At 54.9% G+C, this 21,391-nt stretch overlaps 3 protein-coding genes across 6 annotated transcripts in view; 2 read left to right on the plus strand and 1 right to left on the minus strand.

Moving 5' to 3' along the window:
• Positions 1–462: 462 nt before the first annotated feature.
• Il4i1 (interleukin 4 induced 1) lies at positions 463–9,074 on the plus strand. Its single transcript, XM_021201914.2, has 8 exons — positions 463–528; positions 2,208–2,352; positions 4,971–5,206; positions 5,706–5,818; positions 6,318–6,519; positions 7,404–7,472; positions 7,577–7,713; positions 7,847–9,074. Exons 2-8 carry the CDS (start codon positions 2,316–2,318, stop codon positions 8,973–8,975), a joined length of 1,923 nt encoding a protein of 640 aa, XP_021057573.1. The 5' UTR covers positions 463–528; positions 2,208–2,315; the 3' UTR covers positions 8,976–9,074.
• A 196-nt stretch (positions 9,075–9,270) lies between these two features.
• Tbc1d17 (TBC1 domain family member 17) lies at positions 9,271–18,207 on the minus strand. The gene is made up of 17 exons (XM_021201882.1): positions 17,978–18,207; positions 17,569–17,667; positions 17,400–17,474; positions 15,181–15,304; positions 14,263–14,470; positions 13,641–13,752; positions 13,384–13,545; positions 12,630–12,758; positions 12,415–12,518; positions 11,782–11,876; positions 11,204–11,320; positions 11,025–11,125; positions 10,830–10,929; positions 10,424–10,521; positions 10,204–10,320; positions 9,785–9,871; positions 9,271–9,662 (listed from the first exon to the last, which is right to left on the minus strand). The coding sequence occupies exons 1-17, from the start codon at positions 17,996–17,998 to the stop codon at positions 9,471–9,473; spliced, it is 1,941 nt and encodes a 646-aa protein (XP_021057541.1). The 5' UTR covers positions 17,999–18,207; the 3' UTR covers positions 9,271–9,470.
• Positions 18,208–18,236: 29 nt separating this feature from the next.
• Positions 18,237–21,391, plus strand: part of Akt1s1 (AKT1 substrate 1) — a 6,445-nt gene continuing 3,290 nt past the window's right edge. The window contains exon 1 of one of the 4 annotated variants that reach the window (XM_021201978.2): positions 18,237–18,456. In XM_021201978.2, the coding sequence (XP_021057637.2) occupies positions 18,272–18,456 (185 nt within the window). In that variant the 5' untranslated portion in view covers positions 18,237–18,271. Of the gene's footprint in view, positions 19,070–19,118; positions 19,276–20,948; positions 20,958–21,391 lie in introns of those variants that run through there. The other 3 variants (XM_021201969.2, XM_029547259.1, XM_029547261.1) reach the window with 3 other exon arrangements.

The following is a 21,391-nucleotide window of genomic DNA, read 5'->3' on the forward strand; positions in this document are numbered from 1 at the left end:
CAAGCGCTAAGACTATAGATAAGACACTGCAGCCCAGCCCTGTACTGCATGACTTGACTCCCACTTGATTATGATGATTAGACATCAAAAGATGTGTCTTATATACATGATTGTCATTGGTGGGCTCAAACAATAAAGGTGTGTATTTTAATAAAAAGTGCTTTTAATGTGTGTACTCATTCAGGATTGTATATTGGACATGAAGATGAATTCTTCTATTTTGGAGATAGGGCCTGCATGTATGCTAAATGCACACCCTGTCCCTGCATTACTACATCCTAGTGACCTTGTAGTTTGAAAACATTGAAATTATGCCCTGATATCTGCCCCACTTTGAAGAAAGGAGACTAGATCTCTGTGCTGGGAGAATTGGGGAGGGGTGCCCAGGATGGCAATGCTACTGGCACCCTGCTGGGCACTGTTGCCCAGGTTACACTTAACAATTGCAGTTTCCTTCTCCAGGAAGAACACAGGCAGATGTCCTGCCTTGCTGACCGGTCTCATTAACTCACCATGAAGACAGCAAAGGTGACTGACGGCATGGGGAGCTTATTCAACACCTCTCCCTGGATAGCCAAGGGCCAGTCTGTGACCCAGCATGGTGGCCTAGTGTGAAACTCAAGAAAGGGGGAAAAAAGTTTAAAATGTCAAATAGAGAAAGTTTGTCCATGTCACGCTAAGGCCAAGAGGGAGCTGGCGTTCAAACTTCACTCTCTGTCCCCTGTTCTCTGCCTAGCAAAGGGCTTTGCTCTATATTGAGCAGCACAGAAAACATGGTATGGGGGAAGGAATGAGTGATGTGTTTTGCTCTGTGAGACATGATCTATGTATACCAGAGATCCATCTACCTCAGCCTCATGAGTGCTGGGATTAAAGACAAGTGCCCCCACCACACCACTAACACCCGGCCACTTTTTTTTTTTTTTTTAAGAGGTCTCTAAAGGTTTTCTAAGGAATGTTACAAAACAGCATTTGAAAACTGCACACAGATGTGATCAATCTGCACAAGCTGTTTCTAGTGTTCATGTTTTAAGGTTGTTTTGAACCAGAATTAGACCCAGACACTCTGGGTCTGTCCCAAGCCTTAAAGAGAACAGCATGTAGCTAAGTTTGCTTAAGTAACAGCTGATTGAGTGGGAAGAGCAAGTCTACATAGAAAGGTTGGTTACTTGGTTATATTTAAGGAGGAGTTAAATTTGAAGAGGCTGAGGACATAGTTTGGTTGTTGTTTGGTTTTTCGAGACAGGGTTTCTCTGTGTAGCCCTGGCTGTCCTGGAACTCACTCTGTAAACCAGGCTGGCCTCGAACTCAGAAATCTGCCTGGCGAGGACATAGTTTTAAAAGGTCTCAGGGCAGTTCTTGATTTGATTAAAGGGTCTGGCAAAAGTTCAGCTTCTGAAGGAGAGGTACTCCCAGAAAAAGTGATCCCATAGAAGGGAAGCGTTTCAAATAGTTATCAGTAAAATTTCATTGTAAATACGTTTTTATTTTGAAATGAGTTTCTCGCGAGTGCTGGAATCCTAGCAGTGCACCACCACAGCTGGTTTATATAGTGCAGGGATGGAACCCAAGTTATGTGCATACTAGACAAACACATCGCCAACTGAACTGTATCCCTAGTCTGTAAGTCATCTAAGTGATGCATGCCTTTCCTCCCCCCATATTTTTTGAGACATAGTATATAGTCCTGACTGGCCTGGAACTATGTAGACCAGGCTATCCTTGAATCAGAGATCTGCTTGCCTCTGCCTCCCAAGAGCTGGGTAGTTCCTATCTTGGAGGGTAGAAGTTGGCTGCCTTGTGGCCTTACCTTCTGTTTGTCGGTAAAACTTTTTTGGAACACAGCCATATCCTCATATATTGTAAAACAGACTGCTGGCTATAAATCCTCAAGTATTCACAGGGAAAATTTGACCATTCCTGTCATTAAGGAAACATCCGGAAAAGCATCCTACAGATAGTGTGTCTGGAATGTGATTCAAAGTAGTCCCGTGTCACTGGGTAAGCAAGGGGCATGATGGCATACCTGTTAGCCATAGTTTTAAGAGGCAATGGCAGAAGAATGGCCTCAATTGTGAGAACAGTTTAGGTCACAGAGTGAGACCCTGTCTCAAAAAACAAAACAAAACAAACAAAAAAAAAAAAAAAAAAAAATAGGCATTCTCTAGAAAATTCTGCCACAGCCTACCAACTGCTTTTCCTATCAGGACCTGGCTTCTCTGGCCTAACAAGGCAGTAGGAGAAAGCTGTCCTTATTCATCCTGGTTCTGCCTGCGCTAAAGGATGACTTCAGTTCCAGGCTAACCAGCAAGGCCATGGGCGCCAGGAGAGCCCCACAAAGACCAGCGTGCAGTGAGTGTCCCCTTTCTGGGGTAGGGATGCAGGGTGGAGGCCACAACTCCTCTGTTCCTGTCCAGGCCTGGGTCACCCTACCCCCTCCTTTGGTGACAGTGAATTTAATCCATTAGGCTTCAGACTATGTAGTTAGGTCCCAGGGCCCCTCCCACTAACCCTACCCCTAGGATTCGTGGGAGGCACTGCCAGCTGGGATGTGGCACTGTTTCTGTGGATTGGATGCAAGCCACAATGGGCAGGGGATCCCCAAAGACCATTTCTACCTAAAAGGCCCATAATGAAGCTGGGTTTCCCAAAGCCAGCAGCAGCTGGTGGGTGTGTCACAAATGTACACACTAGTGTCTGGGTCCTGCCTTTGCTGCAGGACACTTATCCTTGCTTGCTCCTAGCTTCTGATTCTATCCCACCTGCCCTGCCTTGTTCCCAGGACCTCAGCATAGCCAGGAAAGGACAGTCTATCCCAATGGTGCCCCAACCCTCGGCATTCCTAACTCAAGTTCAATAATACTATTGGCACTAACATGGGATTTGGGAGTATTGAATATTTATATTTTTGAGATAGGGTCTAATTGTAGCCCAAGCTGGCCTGGAACTCCTGATGATGGGGATAGACTGGGATGATAAAGACATGTGTGGTCACACATAGCATACCTCTGAATCACTAGCTTGGGGTTTGGCAACAATACCTGAATCCATTCTGTTTGCTCCTCAGAGCTCCCCAGGGGAACAGGGGTAGCCCCAATCTCTGACCAGGGACCCGAAAGCTGCTCTCTTGAGGCTGGGTGTGCTCAGGTTAGGAGCACTGGCTGCTCTTCCAGAGAGCCAGGGTTTAATTTCCAAGACCTTCCTGAGAGCTCACAAGCACTGGTCACTTCCATGCCAGCAGATCCAATGTCCTTCTCTGGCCTCTTTGGGCAACAGACAGACACACGTGGTACATAAGCATTCATAAAGGTAAAAACTCAACCACATACGTGAAAATTTTTTAAAATTCAAAGCTATAGTCCCTGTATGCCAGGCCTACCTTTACTCTTACCATGGCACCTTAAGGCTGTCCTATTGGTGCAGAATGAACTCCAGAAGCTGGGGAAGAGCACTGGCAACAGATGCTGTTATTCTTGTACTCAGGGCACCAGGGCAGGAGGGTCATAGGGAGTTTGAGGCCAGCCTGGTATACAGAATGAAATCCTGTCTATAAGTTGAAATATAATGGCACACGCCTTTAATCCCCGCACTCTGGAGGCAGAGGCAGGGGGATCTCTGAGTACCAGGCCAGCCAGGGGTACACAGAGAAACTGTCTCAAAGAGCCAAAATAAATTCCAGTCTGTGAAGCAGCTGTTGCCCACCCACCCACCCCCTCCCAGGACTGTCAATTCCTCTGTGAGACTGAGACCAAGTACTGTGCCAGTGTTCTGCCTGACCTGGGGTCTCCAGCCTGCATGACTGCACTTCTGGCCACTGTTTGGCCCAAGCCACAAAGCACACATATACACCAACAACCATCCCCTTAGTGGGCTCTGGAGTTCCCCAGCCTGTGTTCTCTGTGATTTTTCCTGGCTGTCCTAACCCATCTTCTCCCCAACCCCAAGGAAAATCCCCCTGCACCCTGTTGCCTCACCTCACCAGCTTTGGCAGAGGCTTCTAGGGTCATATCTCTGAGGTGTCAGTCCAGAGTCTGCTGCCCAACAGTACTTAAGACAAAGCAGGAAGGACAAAGGACAAGTGACCACTTAGCCATCACCAACCAGTCTTGCCCACGTTCCTGCAGCTGCAGCAAACAGGTTCTGGACCTGGCCAGGTGCTATATGCAGGCCCTGATCTGGCTCCATTCCTGCCGTTGTGTGCTGGACCATGTGACATTAGCAAGCCTATATGGGCTCTATGGGCTTGGAATGTGAAAGGCCCCTGACTTGTGTATGCCCGTTTCATACAGTTGGAGACATTCCTGGAGAGATGGGGAGGGGAGGCCTGGCCCAGGGATCCGCAGACCCAAGACAAAAGTCCAAGAAGCCTAGAGCACAGGGTCCACCATCACCACTGCCACCTGGATGGGTAGTCCCCACCCCAGCTTCCCCAAAGCTATTTGAAGCAGGAGGAAGAAAAATAGACTGAGTTACTTCCTCCTGTGATATTTCTTCCCATCACCTCCCCCAGAATCTGACCCTAGTTCAGGAAAGCACTTTTAATTCCCCGGGGAGGTGAGTAGGCGGGGCTGGCTGCTTTTAAGGCGAGAATTGCAGAAGCTCTGCTCTGCTGTCCTGCCCAAGAGCTGGAGGTAGAGCTACATGGAGGGTGGTGGCAATGACAGGACTGCAGAACCCGGGGCTGGAAAGCAGGAGGGGGGGAGCCAGGCCAGATGTTGGAACAATGATCCCAGGAGCTCTAAAGGGTCAAGATTAGGTCTGGGGAAATGCATGACCAGAGAGGAAGGAGGGAGACAGGCTGGGGTTCCCTGGCCCCACCACATTGACCCCCCACTTCTTCACTCAGCAGCTGCCACTTGAGCCATGGCTGGGCTGGGTAAGTGAGCAGCTGAGAGGAGGAGGGAGTGCTGGGGTTACGGGCTAGCTCCTGCACTCCTGGAGCCTGTGTGCTGACCCTGTCCTTTTGCCAGCCCTGTGTCTTGTCCTGGTGGCCACCCTCCTTGGTCTGGCAGGCTCTCTGGACTGGAAGGCAACCTCCATCCTGAACCCTATTGAGAAGTGTATGGAGGACCATGATTATGAACAGCTACTCAAGGTGGTGACCTTGGGCCTCAATCGGACTTCGAAGCCCCAGAAGGTGGTAGTGGTTGGTGCGGGTGTGGCCGGGCTGGTAGCAGCCAAGATGCTCAGTGATGCAGGACACAAGGTAAGTGCTACCTGCAGTCTACAGGGAGCCTTCCCTGCTGCCGGTGGGGAGTCCTGGGGAGTGTGAGGTAGAGAAGCTACGCTTTCCCAGAGCCCCCATTTCATTGACTCACTTACCCATCCTGGAAGGAAGGCCTACTTCCTCTTCTTAATGTAATTGTCAAGAGTTGAGATGGGGACTTGGGGGTGAGGGGACTGAGAAATCCTCAAGGGGAAGTATCCCCTCACCTAACCCTAGGAATGAGACTGAGCCAGCCCCAAGTCTTCTGTACAAACTAGGAAATCCCCCTCCTCCTACCTTAAGCTGGGAATTCCCTCTACAGTCCATCTGGTAGTCTTCCTATTACAGTCTTGAGACCTTTCTGTTATCCGAGCAGCCCTCCTACCCAGAAGAGAGGCCCTTCTAGTCTAGGTGTGCCTTACTATTGGGGACAAGACAGGCAGGGGCTAGTGGGAATGTAGTGAGGGAGCTGAGGTCCCTGTTGGCCCCTCTTCTTTAGGTCACCATCCTGGAGGCAGATAACAGGATTGGGGGCCGTATCTTCACTTTCCGGGATGAGAAGACAGGCTGGATAGGGGAGCTTGGGGCCATGCGAATGCCCAGTTCCCACAGGTGAGGTCCCACCTACCCAGGCAGCAGAGCCCCACCTCTGCACCAAAGTTTAGCCAGAGCCCAGTTCCATACCCACTCCCACATTCTACCAACTCCCGTCCCAGATTCAGGCTCAGCCAATCCCAGGCTCATTCTTGGTCTGGGTTCAACCAGAAGCTCTATCCCCAGTCCAGGCACCAGTATCTGTTTTCTATAAGGTGCTGCTTATAGAACCTTGCGCTTCAAGCTCCACCTCCAACTCATCTCCAGTGTCACCCCTACTCCCACCCAGTCAAAAGTTGGGTCTAGACCTCACTCCCACTCACATCCCTCAGCACTGCCTTCCGGAGCACTGGAGTGGTCAGTGACCTAGCCTGCAAGCTGCCTGAGCTCTGCCCCTACTCCCACCCCCGGCCCCTGAACCAGCTCTCAGGTATCCAGGGAGTAGTTTGATGCCCATCTCCAGTGGCCCTCCTGTGGTGCCAGGCCAGGCCTCTCTGAAGCAGCCTCCCACTTCCAGGATCTTGCACAAGCTCTGCAGGAGCCTGGGCCTCAACCTGACTCGGTTCACACAGTATGATGAGAACACTTGGACAGAGGTGCATGATGTGAAGCTGCGAAACTATGTGGTGGAGAGGATGCCAGAAAAGCTGGGCTACAACCTGAACGACAGGGAAAGGGGCCATTCCCCAGAGGACATCTACCAGATGGCACTCAACAAGGTGGCCCCCAAGAGTCTTGTGTCTACTACTGTCACCTCTGCTGATGGCTAGCGGGTGTTTTCTCCATCCCTCCAGCTCACCCACTACTGTAGTCCCTGGCACTCACTCCCAGGACCCTCCAGCAACACTGCTACTCTGTGTCGTCCCCATCTGCTTGACTCGGACAGTGCTGTCAAACATCACCCTCTTTTCGTGTCCCCAAGGATCTTTCCACCCAGATGACCCTGCTCACAACTCCATGTAGCTCCCAGTGCCTCTCGGGCCTGAGGGCCAGACCTGCCACAGAGCTTTCCCTCTCCTTAGTCCACCTGGTGATTTAGCCATGCCCTCCTCTGCTCCTGGAACCCAACCTTCCTCATCCATCGCCCCTAAGTCTATCCTCGACTTCCACCTTACCCATGACAAGGAGGTCTGGGTAAAGAGGCTGGATGGAGGCCATGTTTGGAAGCAGCTCAGAGATCACTAACTGCCAGGCCGGAGAGCCTGCCTGTAGCAGGGGAGGCGGCCCTGCTCCCTGTACTTTAGAACTACAGCTGCCTTCTGCAAGAAAGAGTAATGGAGGCAGCTGGTTCCTGGGGGCCAGTAGGGGTGGGACTCTAGTGCTTCCTCCTGGGGGGTGGGGGGGAGAGCTAAGGAACGCTGTGGGTGAAGAGGGACACTACTGCCTATGCCCACAATGGTCTAGACAATGATCTCTACTGGCTCGCCCTCACTGGCCTGCACAAACACACATGCTACTGACTGGGTGGACAGGCAGGGAAACCCAGTATTTGGAGGACTCCTGCTTCAGAGCAGGTGCATACATCATGAGCTAATGCCTGGGGCCTGAAGTGAGGTGAATTGCTGTTCCTGCTGCAACCAGGGTCCTCTGATTGTCCCCACAGGCCTTCAAAGACCTCAAGGCTTTGGGCTGCAAGAAAGCCATGGATAAGTTCAACAAGCACACGCTCCTGGTGAGTGAGGCAAGGTGATTTCCCTCTTCTGTAACAAGAGATAGTTGTGATACAGGGCTCAGCAGGAAAGAAAGGTCTGATTAGTGCCCCTGCCCACTGCACAGGAATATCTCCTCGGGGAGGGCAACCTGTCCCGGCCGGCTGTGCAGCTCCTGGGAGATGTGATGTCCGAGGAGGGCTTCTTCTACCTCAGCTTTGCAGAAGCATTACGCGCGCACGCCTGCCTGAGCGATCGACTCCGGTGAGGGCACAACGGATGGGGCAAGCCACGAGGCGGGGCATCCTGGGAGGGGCAGGGCCAGAGGTGACGAGGCCTTAAGAGCTGTGCCTTGGTTGGGGTCAGCGTGCCCGCCCTTCTTTGTCCCGCCCTGTAGGTACAGCCGTATCGTGGGTGGCTGGGACCTGCTTCCGCGAGCGCTGCTGAGCTCGCTGTCCGGGCCGGTGCTGCTGAACGCGCCTGTGGTGTCCATCACTCAGGGGAGGAACGATGTGCGCGTGCACGTAGCCACCTCGCTACGGTCTTACAGCTTGAAGACGCTGACAGCGGACGTGGTGCTGCTGACTGCCAGTGGGCCCGCGCTGCAGCGCATTACCTTCTCGCCGCCCTTGACTCGCAAGAGGCAGGAGGCACTGCGCGCGCTTCACTACGTAGCAGCCAGCAAGGTTTTTCTGAGTTTCCGTCGGCCTTTCTGGCACGAGGAGCACATCGAGGGTGGCCACTCCAACACTGACCGCCCATCGCGCCTCATATTCTATCCTGCGCGAGGCGAGGGCTCACTGCTTCTGGCCTCCTACACGTGGTCGGACGCTGCAGACCCCTTCGCTGGACTGAGCACCGACCAGACCCTGCGTTTGGTGCTCCAGGACCTGGCGGCCCTGCACGGGCCTGTGGTGTTCCGGCTGTGGGACGGCAGGGGTGTGGTCAAGCGCTGGGCAGAGGACCCGCATAGCCAGGGAGGTTTCGTGGTGCAGCCGCCATTGTATGGGCCCGAGGCCGAGGACTATGACTGGTCAGCCCCCTTCGGCCGCATTTACTTCGCGGGCGAGCACACAGCTCTCCCGCATGGCTGGGTAGAGACCGCTGTCAAGTCCGGGTTGCGGGCCGCAGTGAGAATCAATAACAACTATGGGTACAGGGAGGTAGACCCCCAGATGACAGAGCATGCACATGCAGAGACCAACTATCTGGACCAGTATCCTGAAGGGGAGAGGCCTGAGGAGCAGCAGGCGCGGGAAGAAATCACCCCAGAAGAGCAGGCGCCCTCTCACAAACACTTGGTGCAAACAAGCCCTGAGGGGCAGCAACACGTGTTTGTGGAGGCCATTCCTGAGCTGCAGGGACACGTGTTCGTGGAGACTATCCCCCAGAAGGGGTACGTCCACCAGAATATATATCCTTCGGAGCATGTACAGGCGCATGGGGAAGTCATCCCTGAATTACAAGGGCATGGGCATGTGGGATCTGGCACCCCGCAAATGCACCGATTGGGGGACCACTCCTAATCGCTAAGGGGAAGTGAGCACCCCGCTCCTAACCCAGGCCTCCTCAGGGCAGACAAACCACCTACACTAATAGCCCACAATAAAGTTATTTTTGTTAAACCAGAGGCTCACTTCTCTCCACACTGCCCTGGGTGGGGCAACACTTGAGTGAACGAACACTACACTGTGGTCAGGAGATCAGAAGCCATTGGGTGCTGGGGTGCTGACAGATCCTGGCTGGAACAAAAACTCAGCAGCCTGAGGCCAGCATGGGCTATGAGCAAGATGGGAAAAGCAAAGTGCCCTGATGCCAGCACAGTCAACCAAGAACGGTTTATTGCCTAACACTGGCGGCAGCTGGTGGGCGGGCACTCGGGAATCCCCGCCCTCCAGGAGGCCCTTCCTCCATTTCATTGGCCGGCTCGGGGTCTCACTTAGCTCCAGGCCTCCTCCATGGACATGGGGCTCAGGGCCTGTCAATCTGCGGGAACCCAGTCAGATGCACCAGGCCAGGAGTCAGGCTCCGTCCTCGTCCTCAGGCAGAATCTCAAGACTGCTGTCAGGCTGCGGGACCACTTCCTCAGGTGGCGGCGGGGGCAACGGGGCCCGAGTAGGTGACAAGGGCATTGGAGATAGCGGAGGAGATGGGCTACTAGGCTCTTCTGGCTGTGCCAGCCCCAGGATCTCCTGCACATTGTGTGGCAGCTCCTGTGGGGAGAGGAGTGGTCCAAGAGGCTAGTTGATGGGTGAGGGTAGAGTCAGTAGGTGTGGGAGGAGGAGAGCCTGGCTGAAGACCCATGGGATTTATCAGGCAAGCACTAAAGACTCACTGGGCAGGCCGTCAGCTGCCTGTACAGAGCCTCTGCCCGTGTCAGCACATCCTCCACGCTCAGCTTCATGGTCAGTTCGTTGATGTGCTGTGGGAAAGGGAAGGTCAGGTCCATGCCTGCACTCTGGCGATGGACAGAAGCAGACTGGTGCTAGGGGTATAGGGAGTCCCTGGCCTGCCACAATCTTCCATAGCATTCCCTGCTAGCACACGTGGATGCTGGAGCACAAGAGCCCTCACTGGGGAGGGGCAGGCTCCTCTCCACTGCTCTACAGGTACAGCCTAGTAACCTAGTAGGTGGGAAAACCCGGCAGTTCCAACCCCACCCAAGGCAATCAACACTCAATCCCAAGGCCAGCAGCAGGCACTGCAGGTGGACTCCACATCTAAGTCAGAGTAGAAGGTGGGAAATGCCCTCACCTTAAGGATCTCGTTGGAGCCAAAGCCAGACAGCATCAGTGTGTCCCGTTCCATGTCCAAGATGGCACAGGCCACCAGCAGGTGCAGATTGGGGCCAGGAAGCCCAGTCCACAGCACCTGGGGTGTCAGAAGGAACCCCTGAAGCCCCATCCTGACCTGCCCATCTGTCTTCCACCTCCCAGTCCTTCTACCAGCCCTCTCACCCCAACTGGCCGCCCACCTCCCACAGCCGGAGGACATCAGGAAAGGGGAATTCCCTCTTGAACCAGATGAGCAGCCACCGGAAACAGAAGCACAGCGAGCCCGAGTCCTGAGAATCTAGAAGAGGAGCACAGGAGTTAGCCTTGCCCACAGCTAGATGGAGCTACAGCCCAGGTCACACTGTGCCGGACTGCGGGACAGGCAGATGACAGGCATGACTACACACGGGAATTCTGCTATATGCAGCGCTACCATTCACTCCCTTCCAAGTGAGCCACAGCCCCTTCAGCAACAAGGAACTTAGCTAGAATGCTATGGCCCTAGCTGAGGGTCTAGAGAAACCTCACCTGGCCCAAGACGGGCAGACTGCCCCATCCCCCTAGGCTTTGAATGCCAGGTTTTTCTTGGTCTCACACAGGACCTACCCAGGAAATCACAGAGTGGCTGATCCAGCACCCGCAGAAGCAGCAGGAGCTGCCCAAGCTGCCGCTTCATAGTCTCCTGACTCTCTTCAAAGTTCCCATGCTGCAGAGAGCAGGAGGGAAGTGTGAGGGCAGGGTGCAGACTGGGTACTTAGTGGCTGTCCCTGACCACTCCCCTTCTCCCATCCTGTGCCTCACCACAAGTTCCATGAAGCCGCAGAAACACCAGAAGGCATCTACTTCGTTCTGAACAACGAAGAGGATCGGGGACAGGAGGTCACTCATACCCTGAACGTAGCCTGAGGGAACACAGGATCAGCTGCCACACCCTGAGTACCCAGAGTGCTCCGCCCTCTCCCCATCAGTGCAGTGCTCACCCAAGTCGAAGTGGTACATGCAGTATGTAAGAAGGATGTCATGGAGCAGGCTCAGCCCAGGGTTCTCAGGACCTTCATAGAACTTGTTAGTCCTGTCGGTGCGGCTTACATCTCTTTCTGTGGAGTCCAGCATGGCAGGAACATGAACAAGGTCAGTAGGCCTTCCTAGCCAGTCAGAGGTAGCAGCGCTACCTCCCTGTATGCTGGCAGCCCTGAGCTGCTGGGCTCATATCTCCCTGTATGCTGGCAGCCCTGAGCTGTGGGGCTCATATCTCCCTGTATGTTGGCAGCCCTGAGCTGCGGGGCTCATATCTCCCTGTATGCTGGCAGCCCTGAGCTGCGGGGCTCATGCTAGGGTGAGGGTGGGCTTCCCCAGGATCTAATACTGCCACCTACATCATGAGACTCTAGCTATGCCCTAGTGTGCCATTAGGGAAACAGAAGCACAGAGAGGTAAGGCCACCCAATCTCCCAGGGAGAGCTGACAAGGCCCCAAGACGACCTTCCCAGCCCTGCCCTCCCCACTGCAGCTCACCCCACCATACCAACTCCACCACACGCGTCCTGGCCCCACGCACCAATGAGGCTTCGGTATCCATGCAGCAGTGAATTCCTCCGCTCCTGCTCGGCACTCACAGACTTCCACTGCAACTTCATTCGGAAGTACTCATCCCTGAGAGGGGAGGAACGCGGGAGCTAGGACCCCTGCTATCGCAGCACCAGGGGGACACCTGGAAAACACTTGCCCACTTCATCACTCCTCATGCCCTGTCCTGCCCACAGAGGCCACCTGCCCTGCCTCTCCCTTTCTTCTCTCCCCTGATGCTTCTCTGCAGAGAACACCCTGTGGGCTTCTGGTAATATGTGTCACCACCCCTCTCTCTGCTGGACAAGCTTGTCCAGGTGCACTAAGGTCCTCACAAGGGGCTGGACACAGCAGATGCATGACCCTCACGGGAAGGAGCCGACAGCCCCTGCAAAGCTGTAAGAACTGCAACAGTACGGCATCAGAGTGGGTGCACCCAGTCAGAAGGCAGCCACAGGGGGGTGAGGCTGTTGACTGCACAGAGCGTCTCCAAACCAGCATTTGTGGAAGAAGCCCCAGTACAGTGCACACTAGCCCTACAGAACAGATCCTGACGACTGAGAGAGTGGCCAAGCCTTAGGACAGAGATGTCCAAAGGCTGTGGGAGCCACACTTTCCCACTCACGTTTTCTTGCGCACGTGCGCCTTGTGTTCTTCAGCGGAGCTCTCCCAGCTAAGGTACCCCAGAAGGAACTTCCAAGCCTCCCGCCGAAGGCCAGGGCTGAGACCCTGAGGGTGCGATGGAGCAACAGGTCAAAAGGCTTCCTCCTAGCCACCTGCCAACGCATCCTCGCCCGTGCCATCTGCCGCCCATGCTAGCCTGCACCCACTGACACTCACGCCTGAGAAGATCCGGTTTTTCAACTCAGGGACATGCTGCAGGCGACCCTCAGGACCCACGTGGCGGTTCCACTCTTCCTCTGTGACTGGAGGAGCACGCTCCACCGTGGGACGCTGCCCCAGCTCCACCTGCAGGACACAGGGCAGGTGAGTCCTAAGTGCTCCTGGGCCAGGGAGGAACCCTAAGGACAGGTTCTCTGGCCAGCAGGAAGCTTCCAGGAAAGGCACAGCCAGGCCTGAGGCAAGAGGGTCACACACTATAAGGCCAGAAACTGAGAGGTCCAGTCCAGAAGACCAGACACGGCTGGCAAACTAGTTCATAGGGGATGAGCAGTAGTAGATCACCAGGGAGGGGCTGGAGGCGTGGCTCAGCGGTAGGGCATCCGCCCAGCATGCAACAGCCCCTGGGTTGGACATCCTCAGCAGGACAAACAGTCACCAGGAACACCAGGCAGCTGGCCCAGAACATAAGTGACTTCTTTTTTGGGGTTTTTTGTTTTGGAGACAGGGTTTCTCTGTGTAGCCCTGGCTGTCCTGGAACTCACTCTGTAGACCAGGCTGGCCTCGAACTCAGAAATCCNCCTGCCTCTGCCTCCCAAGTGCTGGGATTAAAGGATGCACCACCTCGGCCCTGTGTGAAGTCACTTCTTAAGCAGCTCCAGATACTGTTTCCATGTTCCCAAGGAGAAAACTGAGGCCTTGAAGCCGGTGTGACACAATAGAAAGTCCCCGAACAGGATCACTTGACACTCACGCAAGAAATGACCTCAAAGCCAGGCTCTGGTTCATCATCTGGCAGCGGGGGTAGGTCAGGGGAGGAGGCGCCTTCATGGTGCGGCTGTAGGGCTCCCCGGAAGAAGTTGGTCACTCGAGAGAAGCTACTGAAGGTAGTGGAGTAGGGGTCCTGAAGGAAACGCTGCGGATAGGATAGGCAATAGGTATCAGAGCTGTGCCTCTGGCTCTCACCCATCGCACCCATGCATGCCCTGCAGCCTGTCCAGGGTCACTCACAGACACCACATTGGAGCTGTCCTGGTCAAAGAGCTGCAGGTGGTGGAAGGAGTCAGACAGGGCAGAGGGGTCCTGGGGGAAGACCAAGTAGAGGCGGGAGTCCTGTGGAGAGCTGGGAGGAAGGGGGCACACAGGTGGCTACAGGAGAAGGGCCCTGTGGTACTAGGCCAGCCTGATCACGCTTAATCCAGGAGCTGCAGTCCCTTTCCTGATCACTGAAATGCTTCTGCAGGGAAAGGCCCCAGACCAGAGCTGGACCTTGGAGGCCAATGAGGCCTTTACATTCCTGGGCCAGGTTGACTGACTCAGGGAGGCGCCATTGAGTGGCTTTGTGGGGATGAAAAGACACTTCCTGTGTACCAGGAAACTACTACACTACTTAAGTCCCATAAAGATGGGCCAGTTCCTCCCTCTCTGCCCTCACTTTCAGTCCCATGTAGCCCACACTGGCCTTCAAGTCCCCCCTGTCCCAGCCCTCCAAGCACTGGGACTGCAAAGGGATGCGCCTGGATGTTCTTAGCGCTTTCCGACCAGAACTGTGCTTGATCCCTGTCCCGAAGCCTCCAGCTGCAGCTGCAGAAGAACATGCCAGTTCACAGGCCCAGCTGAGGCAGATGCTTACCTGGCCAACAGCAGGTATCGGCTGAGGACTCGAAGCAGGGCTCGGGTACCCCCTCTGTGGAAGTGCAAGGCAGGCAGGGAGCCTCCAGCCTGGGTCACCAGGACCAGGTAGGCCCAGCTGAGGCCTGGCTTGGATCTGCGGATGGACTTGAGCTCCCCCAGGCTCACGGAGAAGGCCCAGGAGCTCCGGGAGGTACTGGGCTCTGCACCTGGGGGGAAGCAAAGAGTGGTTGGTGCTGTGAGAGAGGTGGAGGGTGTGCAGATCAACACAGTGTGCTCTCTCAACAGCTTTGTCATCTGAGGCCTGGCTGGAAGCTACCCTCCCCCAGGCCGCTGAGGATTCTGGGCTCCTTGGCATTTTCTTAGAAGTAAAACTGCCTGTGCCTGGGAAGAAGCCTGGTGGACCATGTGTCCGTTCTAGAATGTTCCAGAACCTTCTGTTTAAAGACTGTATTCCTCTACTTGGCACTCAAAGGTAAATCCACCCCTAGTCCTCTGGCTGTCTCACCTCTAGTGGCCTCTTTGCTCCAAATCCCTACCTGAACCACAACAAAAGGTTTGAGAAGCTAAGCATGGTGACCCTCACCCTTTAGCCCAGTACTTGGCAGGAAGAGGCAGGTAGATTTCTGAGTTCAAGGCCAGCTAAGGCTACAAAAGAGGCTACAGAGTGAGACCATGCCTTTAAAAAAAAAGAAGAAGAAAAACAGGTTAGCTACCTGTCAGCCCTTCTACAACCCACAAACTTGGGAACCTTTAGGAGAATAACTCATTGGAAACATTCAGAGCCAAGCCATTCTTTCCTAGGCCAGAAAGGAAGCATCTAGAAGCCACCTTGACTATGGGCAAGGAAGCCATTGGAATCATGATGAAGAAGGGCAAAATGTGGTCCCCTAGACCACCATGGAACAGTTCCACCTACCTTTCCTGGGCTCTGCCAGGTGGGACCGTGGCCGCACCGTGCTAATGACAGCCCAGTCAGGTTCATAGCCTGGGTCAAAGGTAGGTTCCTCCTCTGAGGCGCTGGGCTCACCCCGACTTGGGTCCTTGAGAGAAGAAATAACAGAATGAAGATCTGTGGTCTCTGGGGTTTTCAGCTTGCAGCCTGAGAGCCCCAGTGAGAAAGTGAGCTTCAGAACAAGGAGGGGAAGAGGCGGGAGGGGCAGAGAGCCAGGCTACACCCCTACTGCTACACAGGAAAGTGCTCAGAGACCACCAGCAGGCACAAGACCAACAGTCAGTCCTGACTTCAATGAGAAAGGACAGGCTCGGGGCTGGAGAGATGGCTCAGTGGTTAAGAGCACTGACTGCTCTTCCAGAGGTCCTGAGTGCAGTTTCCAGCAACCACATGGTGGCTCACAACCATCTGCAATGGGATCCAGTGCCCTCTTCTGGTGTGTCTGAAAACAGCGACAGTGTACTCATATAATAAATAAATCTTAAAAAAAAAACCTTTCTGCCACAGACCGGGCTCAGTGGGCCCTCCTCAGTCTGTGAGGGTCAGAGTCTCAGACAGACGGGCATGGAGTCAGATGGGAATTGACAGACAGACAACAGAGTGTGTAGAATCTGAGTGTAATATCACAAAGTGAACACCAGTCTTACATAATACAGAAAACAAAGGGGTAGGATGTCACAGCAGACAAAGTACATTGAAGTTACCTGACACATAACAAAGGAATGACTTCAAAGGAACTTACAGGAACCAGGTAATGTTTACAGTAAAGGTAAAACAGCCCTGCCTAGGGTCAGCTAAAGACTTCACACCCTAGTCACAATTTGTGCTACTCCTTTGAGCCTTGTGTGAGCTAGCACCAGGGGGTTCTGCTCTAGCAGACCTTCCCATGAATAATGCAATACCACAACCTCCCTATTTCCTAGGCCTTGGTAAATACTTGCATATGAAAATAATGTGGCTGTTCTTTTAAGTATCTGTAGGGAACCTCCATTTGTCAGAAGAATTCACCAACTTGCTTCTAATATGCAATGTAGCCTGCCATACCTGGCTGTAATGAAGATTCTAAATATACTTTGCTAAGCTTGCCCTGAGATTTCTAACTCTTATCCAGTAAAACACTGTAAGAAAGCACGCAAAACCCTCCATGATATTGCAGGGACAAATCTGGGGCATTCCTAGCTATGAGAATGCCAAGGTTCCAGGAGGCTGAGTTTCCTTGAAACTCTTTGCCTCATGAGTACTTCCAGGCCTCTTGGCCTATCAAGTGGACTTCACTGGAGTGGGTGTAACACCTTTAAAAAAAAAGAAAGAAAAGGACAGACTCACACCCCTGCTCTTGGCCCTTTCTGTGATCTTGTCAAGGTTCCTCTGTGTCTTTTTGACTTTTTATTGTAACTGAATGAAGAGCTTCAAGTGGTGGCCATTGTCATTGTGACTAGCTGTGAGTCTGCAGGGGGCACTGATGATGGACAGACAGGGGATACTGTTGAGCGGGGCCAGACATCGGCTCAACAGGTAAGACAGATGACCTAAGTTCAGTCCAGAGAACCCACAAGGAGAAATGAACGACTCCTCCGAGTAAAACACACATGAGTAAGCAAATAAATCATACACGGCCAGAAAGATAGTTTGGTCGTTAGCAAGGCTTACTGCACAATCCCAGAGACCAGAGTTCAGATCCCAGTCTCCACATACCATCCTAAGCTCCGGCATGTGTCTGCAGTGCTGTCTTCTGCACACACTCACACGTAGTGCACACACATGCCCATACATTCACACCCCCTCCACCCACCCCCACACAAACTAAATCTCTGGGTTTAGTGAGAGGGTTCAGCACTTGCTGCCAAAACCGACAACCTGGGTTCAACCCTGGAGCCCACTCGGTGGACGGAGAGAACCTGCATGTTATCCTCTGACCTCCACACGACCAGACCGCGGCATGTGAGTGCACACACCCAATAGATAAATGTAATAACTAAACGTAACAGGGGGAAAGAAAGCTGACTCAGACCAAAACGAGGCCACACCCCTTAAGAAATGTGAGCCCTGTCTTTCACCCAGCAGGGTCCCCTAAGGAGCCAAGAGGATATGGCATTAGGTCATTTCACAAAGCAAACAGGCTCACAGGTTTCCGCGTACTCCCTGCTTTCCACTCGAGTGGGGAAGAGGAGCGGGTCGCCTACCTTCTTGGAGAAGAGAATCTGGTTTGGGTCTCCAGCCTCCTCCACCGGAGCCCAGTGCAGGAAGACGTCGCTGTCCTGAGGGACATGGGGAGGACTTAGTAGAGTCACCCGAATGCCCCTCATCCCTCAATTCGAAGTTCCCACGCATGCCACCTCCATCCCGGCCCACCTTCTCCACCACTCGTATGACGCCGGCGATGAGCGAGTCCGGATCCTGGTGCTTCCGGGCGCTGGTGTGCAGGTACACGCCTCCCTTTTCAAACACCACCTGGTGAAAGCCAAGGGTCTAGGGAGGCCTTTCCCAGGGGGCGAGGTCGAGAGCCCCTGACTGACGAGCTACGGTGGGGCGTGGCAAGCCTACAGCCCCGCCTCGCGCTCCGGACGGGCGTGCGTTTTCCCAGAGGGCGGGGCTAAGGGAGGATCTCCCTAAGGACTGTGGAGAGTGACAGCATCTTTAGCAGAAGCCGGTGCTTGCTAACTTGACTCTGCCTAGTCCCCGCACAGCATTAGGTGGCAGCGGACCACCCGTGGGGGGCGTCTCCTGGAGACAAGCGAGGGAATGATTTCCAAAGTCTTACCCTGTAGCTGGATCCTTCCATTGCCGCCGCGGAGGTGCCACTGCCCCGATCTCCTCCTTTTCCGGGTCAACTTGGTGTCATATCCGGAAAAATAACGCTCCCTTCCAGGCCAGATAGTGGTAGCGTCCCCGAGCTTGGAACGCTGCAGTGGGTGAGACCATCTGTTTGAACGGGGTAGTTGAAACCCGAAGACCTAGGTCACGAGGTGTAGACCGCCAAGTTGGCCGGGGGTCAGCGGGACGGCGCAGGCGCACTGCGCCACTCTCGCCACGAAGTAAACAAGTAGGAGGACCCATGCTCGCCGCCCAACTCGTGATCGCTCGGGAACGCCTCCTCGGCCCGCTCCATATTTTATACTGGCATCGAAGCCACTACGACGCCGTTTTCCTCGAGGACGAACCAGAGCGGCTTGGTGGAAGCCATGTTAATGCGGGGCACGACGGCGAGGTGTTGGAAAAGCGGAACGAGGAGAGGAAAAGGTGAGAGAAGCGGTGTGGCACCAGAGGCGCCGAGGGGCTCGGGATAAAGGGTGAAGCCGTCGGTGCTCCTGGAAGCGAAGCTGCCCCAGGTCCCTGAGTCACCGTGGAAAGTGGACTGCGCCACCATCTTGAAACCGGGCAAACCGAAGCCAGGGACGCTGCCATATTGAATGTTTGCCAGCTTTTTGTGCTAAAGGGGAGCGAGCCAGGGCCCAGGGGAGGAGGTCTAGTGTGGACGGAAGGAAGAGTCCATATGCTCTCTAGGCATATGTAGCCGTACTGACTGCCACGTCGGGACGAACGAGGGACGCCATGCCGCTCGCCTGCGCTTGTGCGAGCATGGGCACGCAGTCAGAGCTGTGGCGCGCGACCCGAAACGGTCGCTAAAGTCCTTGCCGCGGTTCCCATCCCTGGGCACCCTCGCTGTCGCTGTCGCCGTCGCCCACGGCTGGCCACGCAGCTGCTGGTTGCTCCGTGGATGTGAGGCCGCCAGGATCAGGGAGGCGGAGTGTACACAATGGAGGAGGGGCGGCCGCACGGAAGTGACGCAAGAGGCCGCCATGCCTTTTGAGGGCGGCGACGGCGCCTGGCCGGCCATGCTGGCTACGGGCACGTGAGTGGAGGCGGCGTTGCGAGCTGGGGTTTGGGGAGGGTCTGGCCTTCCTGAGGTCGAGGGGCGGCGGGAGGGCGAGCCCCCGTGGGAAGGCTACGGTCTGCATAGGCCAGGGGGGCAGGGATCGTCCTGCGGCTCTCGGCCGACGGCCGAAATGGCTCACGCTCAACCCCAGGCGTGTGACTCGCGACGAAGCGTAGACGAGGGTGCGGACGGGCTGGGTGCCGGCGGGCTGGGACCCTCACGCTGGCGGTGACCCATGGCCATACGGCTGTGTGTGCTGGGGGGGGTCGCGGGTGGGTGAGGGGGCGCCCCGGGCGGGACTTCCGGTCGCGATCCCCACCGGGGGCGGGATTTCCTGTTGTGTTCCTAGAGCAGGGGCTTCTCCGGGCTGCGGGCGTGGTGTAGCCCCGGCTCGGCGGCCTGACCTCGGTGGTGGCATCCTTCTTGGGCGTCCCGCTCCGTGTCCCGTGCGGCAGCCGTTCTCTTTGCTCTCTCCCTCCACAACTGTCCAGGGAGGCCTGCACCTTCCCGCTGGACAGCTCCCCCTTCCTGGTCTGCCCCCCCCCGAGTCTCCCCGTAGGAGGCCACAGGCCGAGGAGGTTGGAGTAAGTCGCCCTCCGTTCAGCCGCCTGCACAAATCACTCACCGGGTAACACCCTGCTGCTGTGGCTACCCCCGAGATCTCGTGCCAAGGAGCTGGGGCTTGTCATTCTTGGCCCTCTCGTATTCTCACGGAAGCCAGGACCGAAGCTGTGTCATCTTGGATCAGTCACTTTCTTACCCTTAGCCATAACCCTACATTTCCAGCCTCCTTTCTTAGCTAGGAGAGGTGGAAGGTGTGTGTAGGAGTTGCTGGGCGCCCTTTAAAGCTGTAGGTAGGACTTTGAAGCCCAGCAGACAGTAGAGACAAAGCTTTCTCCCTCTCCGTGGAAAGATGGGNTGGGGGGGGGGGGACAGTCTACTGAGGTAGCAGGGCACAGCGCAGGATTGGCAGAAGGCTCTACACACAGACTGCCCTTCTCAGTGGTCAGTTCTGCCAGTGTAACAGTCAAGAGCCTGGGTTCAGAGCTTCAGGCTGTAAAGTGGGGTGCCCCTTGCTGATTCATGGAGGAAGTGAGGGGTTGCTTAGGAACGGTGGTCGTCTTCTGGTCCAACATATGAGTCAGGGGAAGCAGACCAGTGTGGAGTTTGTGCAGACTGGCTTTTGAAAGTGTGAGTGACAGGAGCTTGCAAGCCGCGTTCATATTTCTCTTCACTGTGGTCCTAGTGGGCTTAAGTCCCTCCAGTGATGAAGTGTGCACCACCTCTCAGTTCTCAGCTGCTTAGACGCTGTGGTTCACACACTGCTTCGTGGGGAAGATGGGCACTGGGAGCCAGGGAGTAGTCCAAGGTCACACTAAATCCTGGTGGGAACCCAGGCAGCAGAATAGCTCTCACAAGCTCTCCACGCACCACAGAGCCCTGTAGGGCAGGGGCTGAGGAAATGTAGAAGCTGATGCTGTGGTTCTGGGTACGGAGCAGCTTGCATCTTCCTGTGCCCACCTTCAGTCCAGAGCTCATCTCTCTCCTAAAAGAATGGTCCCAGGGAAGGCGGCATCTCCCTCACCTAGTGATTGGAACGTTGGCAGTGACCTGAGAACCAGTGATGTAGGCGTGGGGTTCACCTAGTCCTGGTCACTCTAGAGGTCAGAGTTCCACTGCAGGGGGAGAGGGCCTGCTGGAGCAAGTGAGAGAGGAAGGCATAGCACTGGCCAGGCCGCTGTGCTGCAGAAGCCATGCAAGTCACCTGTGGGTTTTGTTTCGTCCTTTGAGACTGGATCTCTGTGTCCCAGGCTGACTTTAAAGCCGTACCAGTCTTGCTTCAGTCTGAGTACCGCGCTTTCAGGTGTGTGCCACCACACCTGGTTACACGTGTGTTAACATGCTACACACCATGGGGAAGGTGCACATGAAAGTCGTGTAAGTCTTCAGAGGCTTATGCTAGGGTGTGCAGTGCTTCCCATCTCCAGTTGCAGGGACTCGGGTAGAGGAGGGAAGTGGTTGCGAAGCTTCTGTGCCAGCCGTATATTAAAACCCTACGCAGTGCAGCTGGTGCTTGCAGGCACTCACTCACCAAGCTTGGGTTTGGGCCTCAGCAAACTAGGCGTGGTAGTGTGCATGTGTGACCCGAGCACTCAAGAACTGGGTGCATAGCTGGGCGGTGGTGGCACACGCCTTTAATTCCAGCACTTGGGAGGCAGAGGCAGGCGGATTTCTGAGTTCGAGGCCAGCCTGGTCTACAGAGTGATTTCCAGGGCAGCCAGGGCTATACAGAGAAAC

The sequence above is a fragment of the Mus pahari genome, chromosome 1 (assembly GCF_900095145.1).
Source record: "Mus pahari chromosome 1, PAHARI_EIJ_v1.1, whole genome shotgun sequence".
Taxonomy (NCBI): Eukaryota; Metazoa; Chordata; class Mammalia; order Rodentia; family Muridae; genus Mus; species Mus pahari.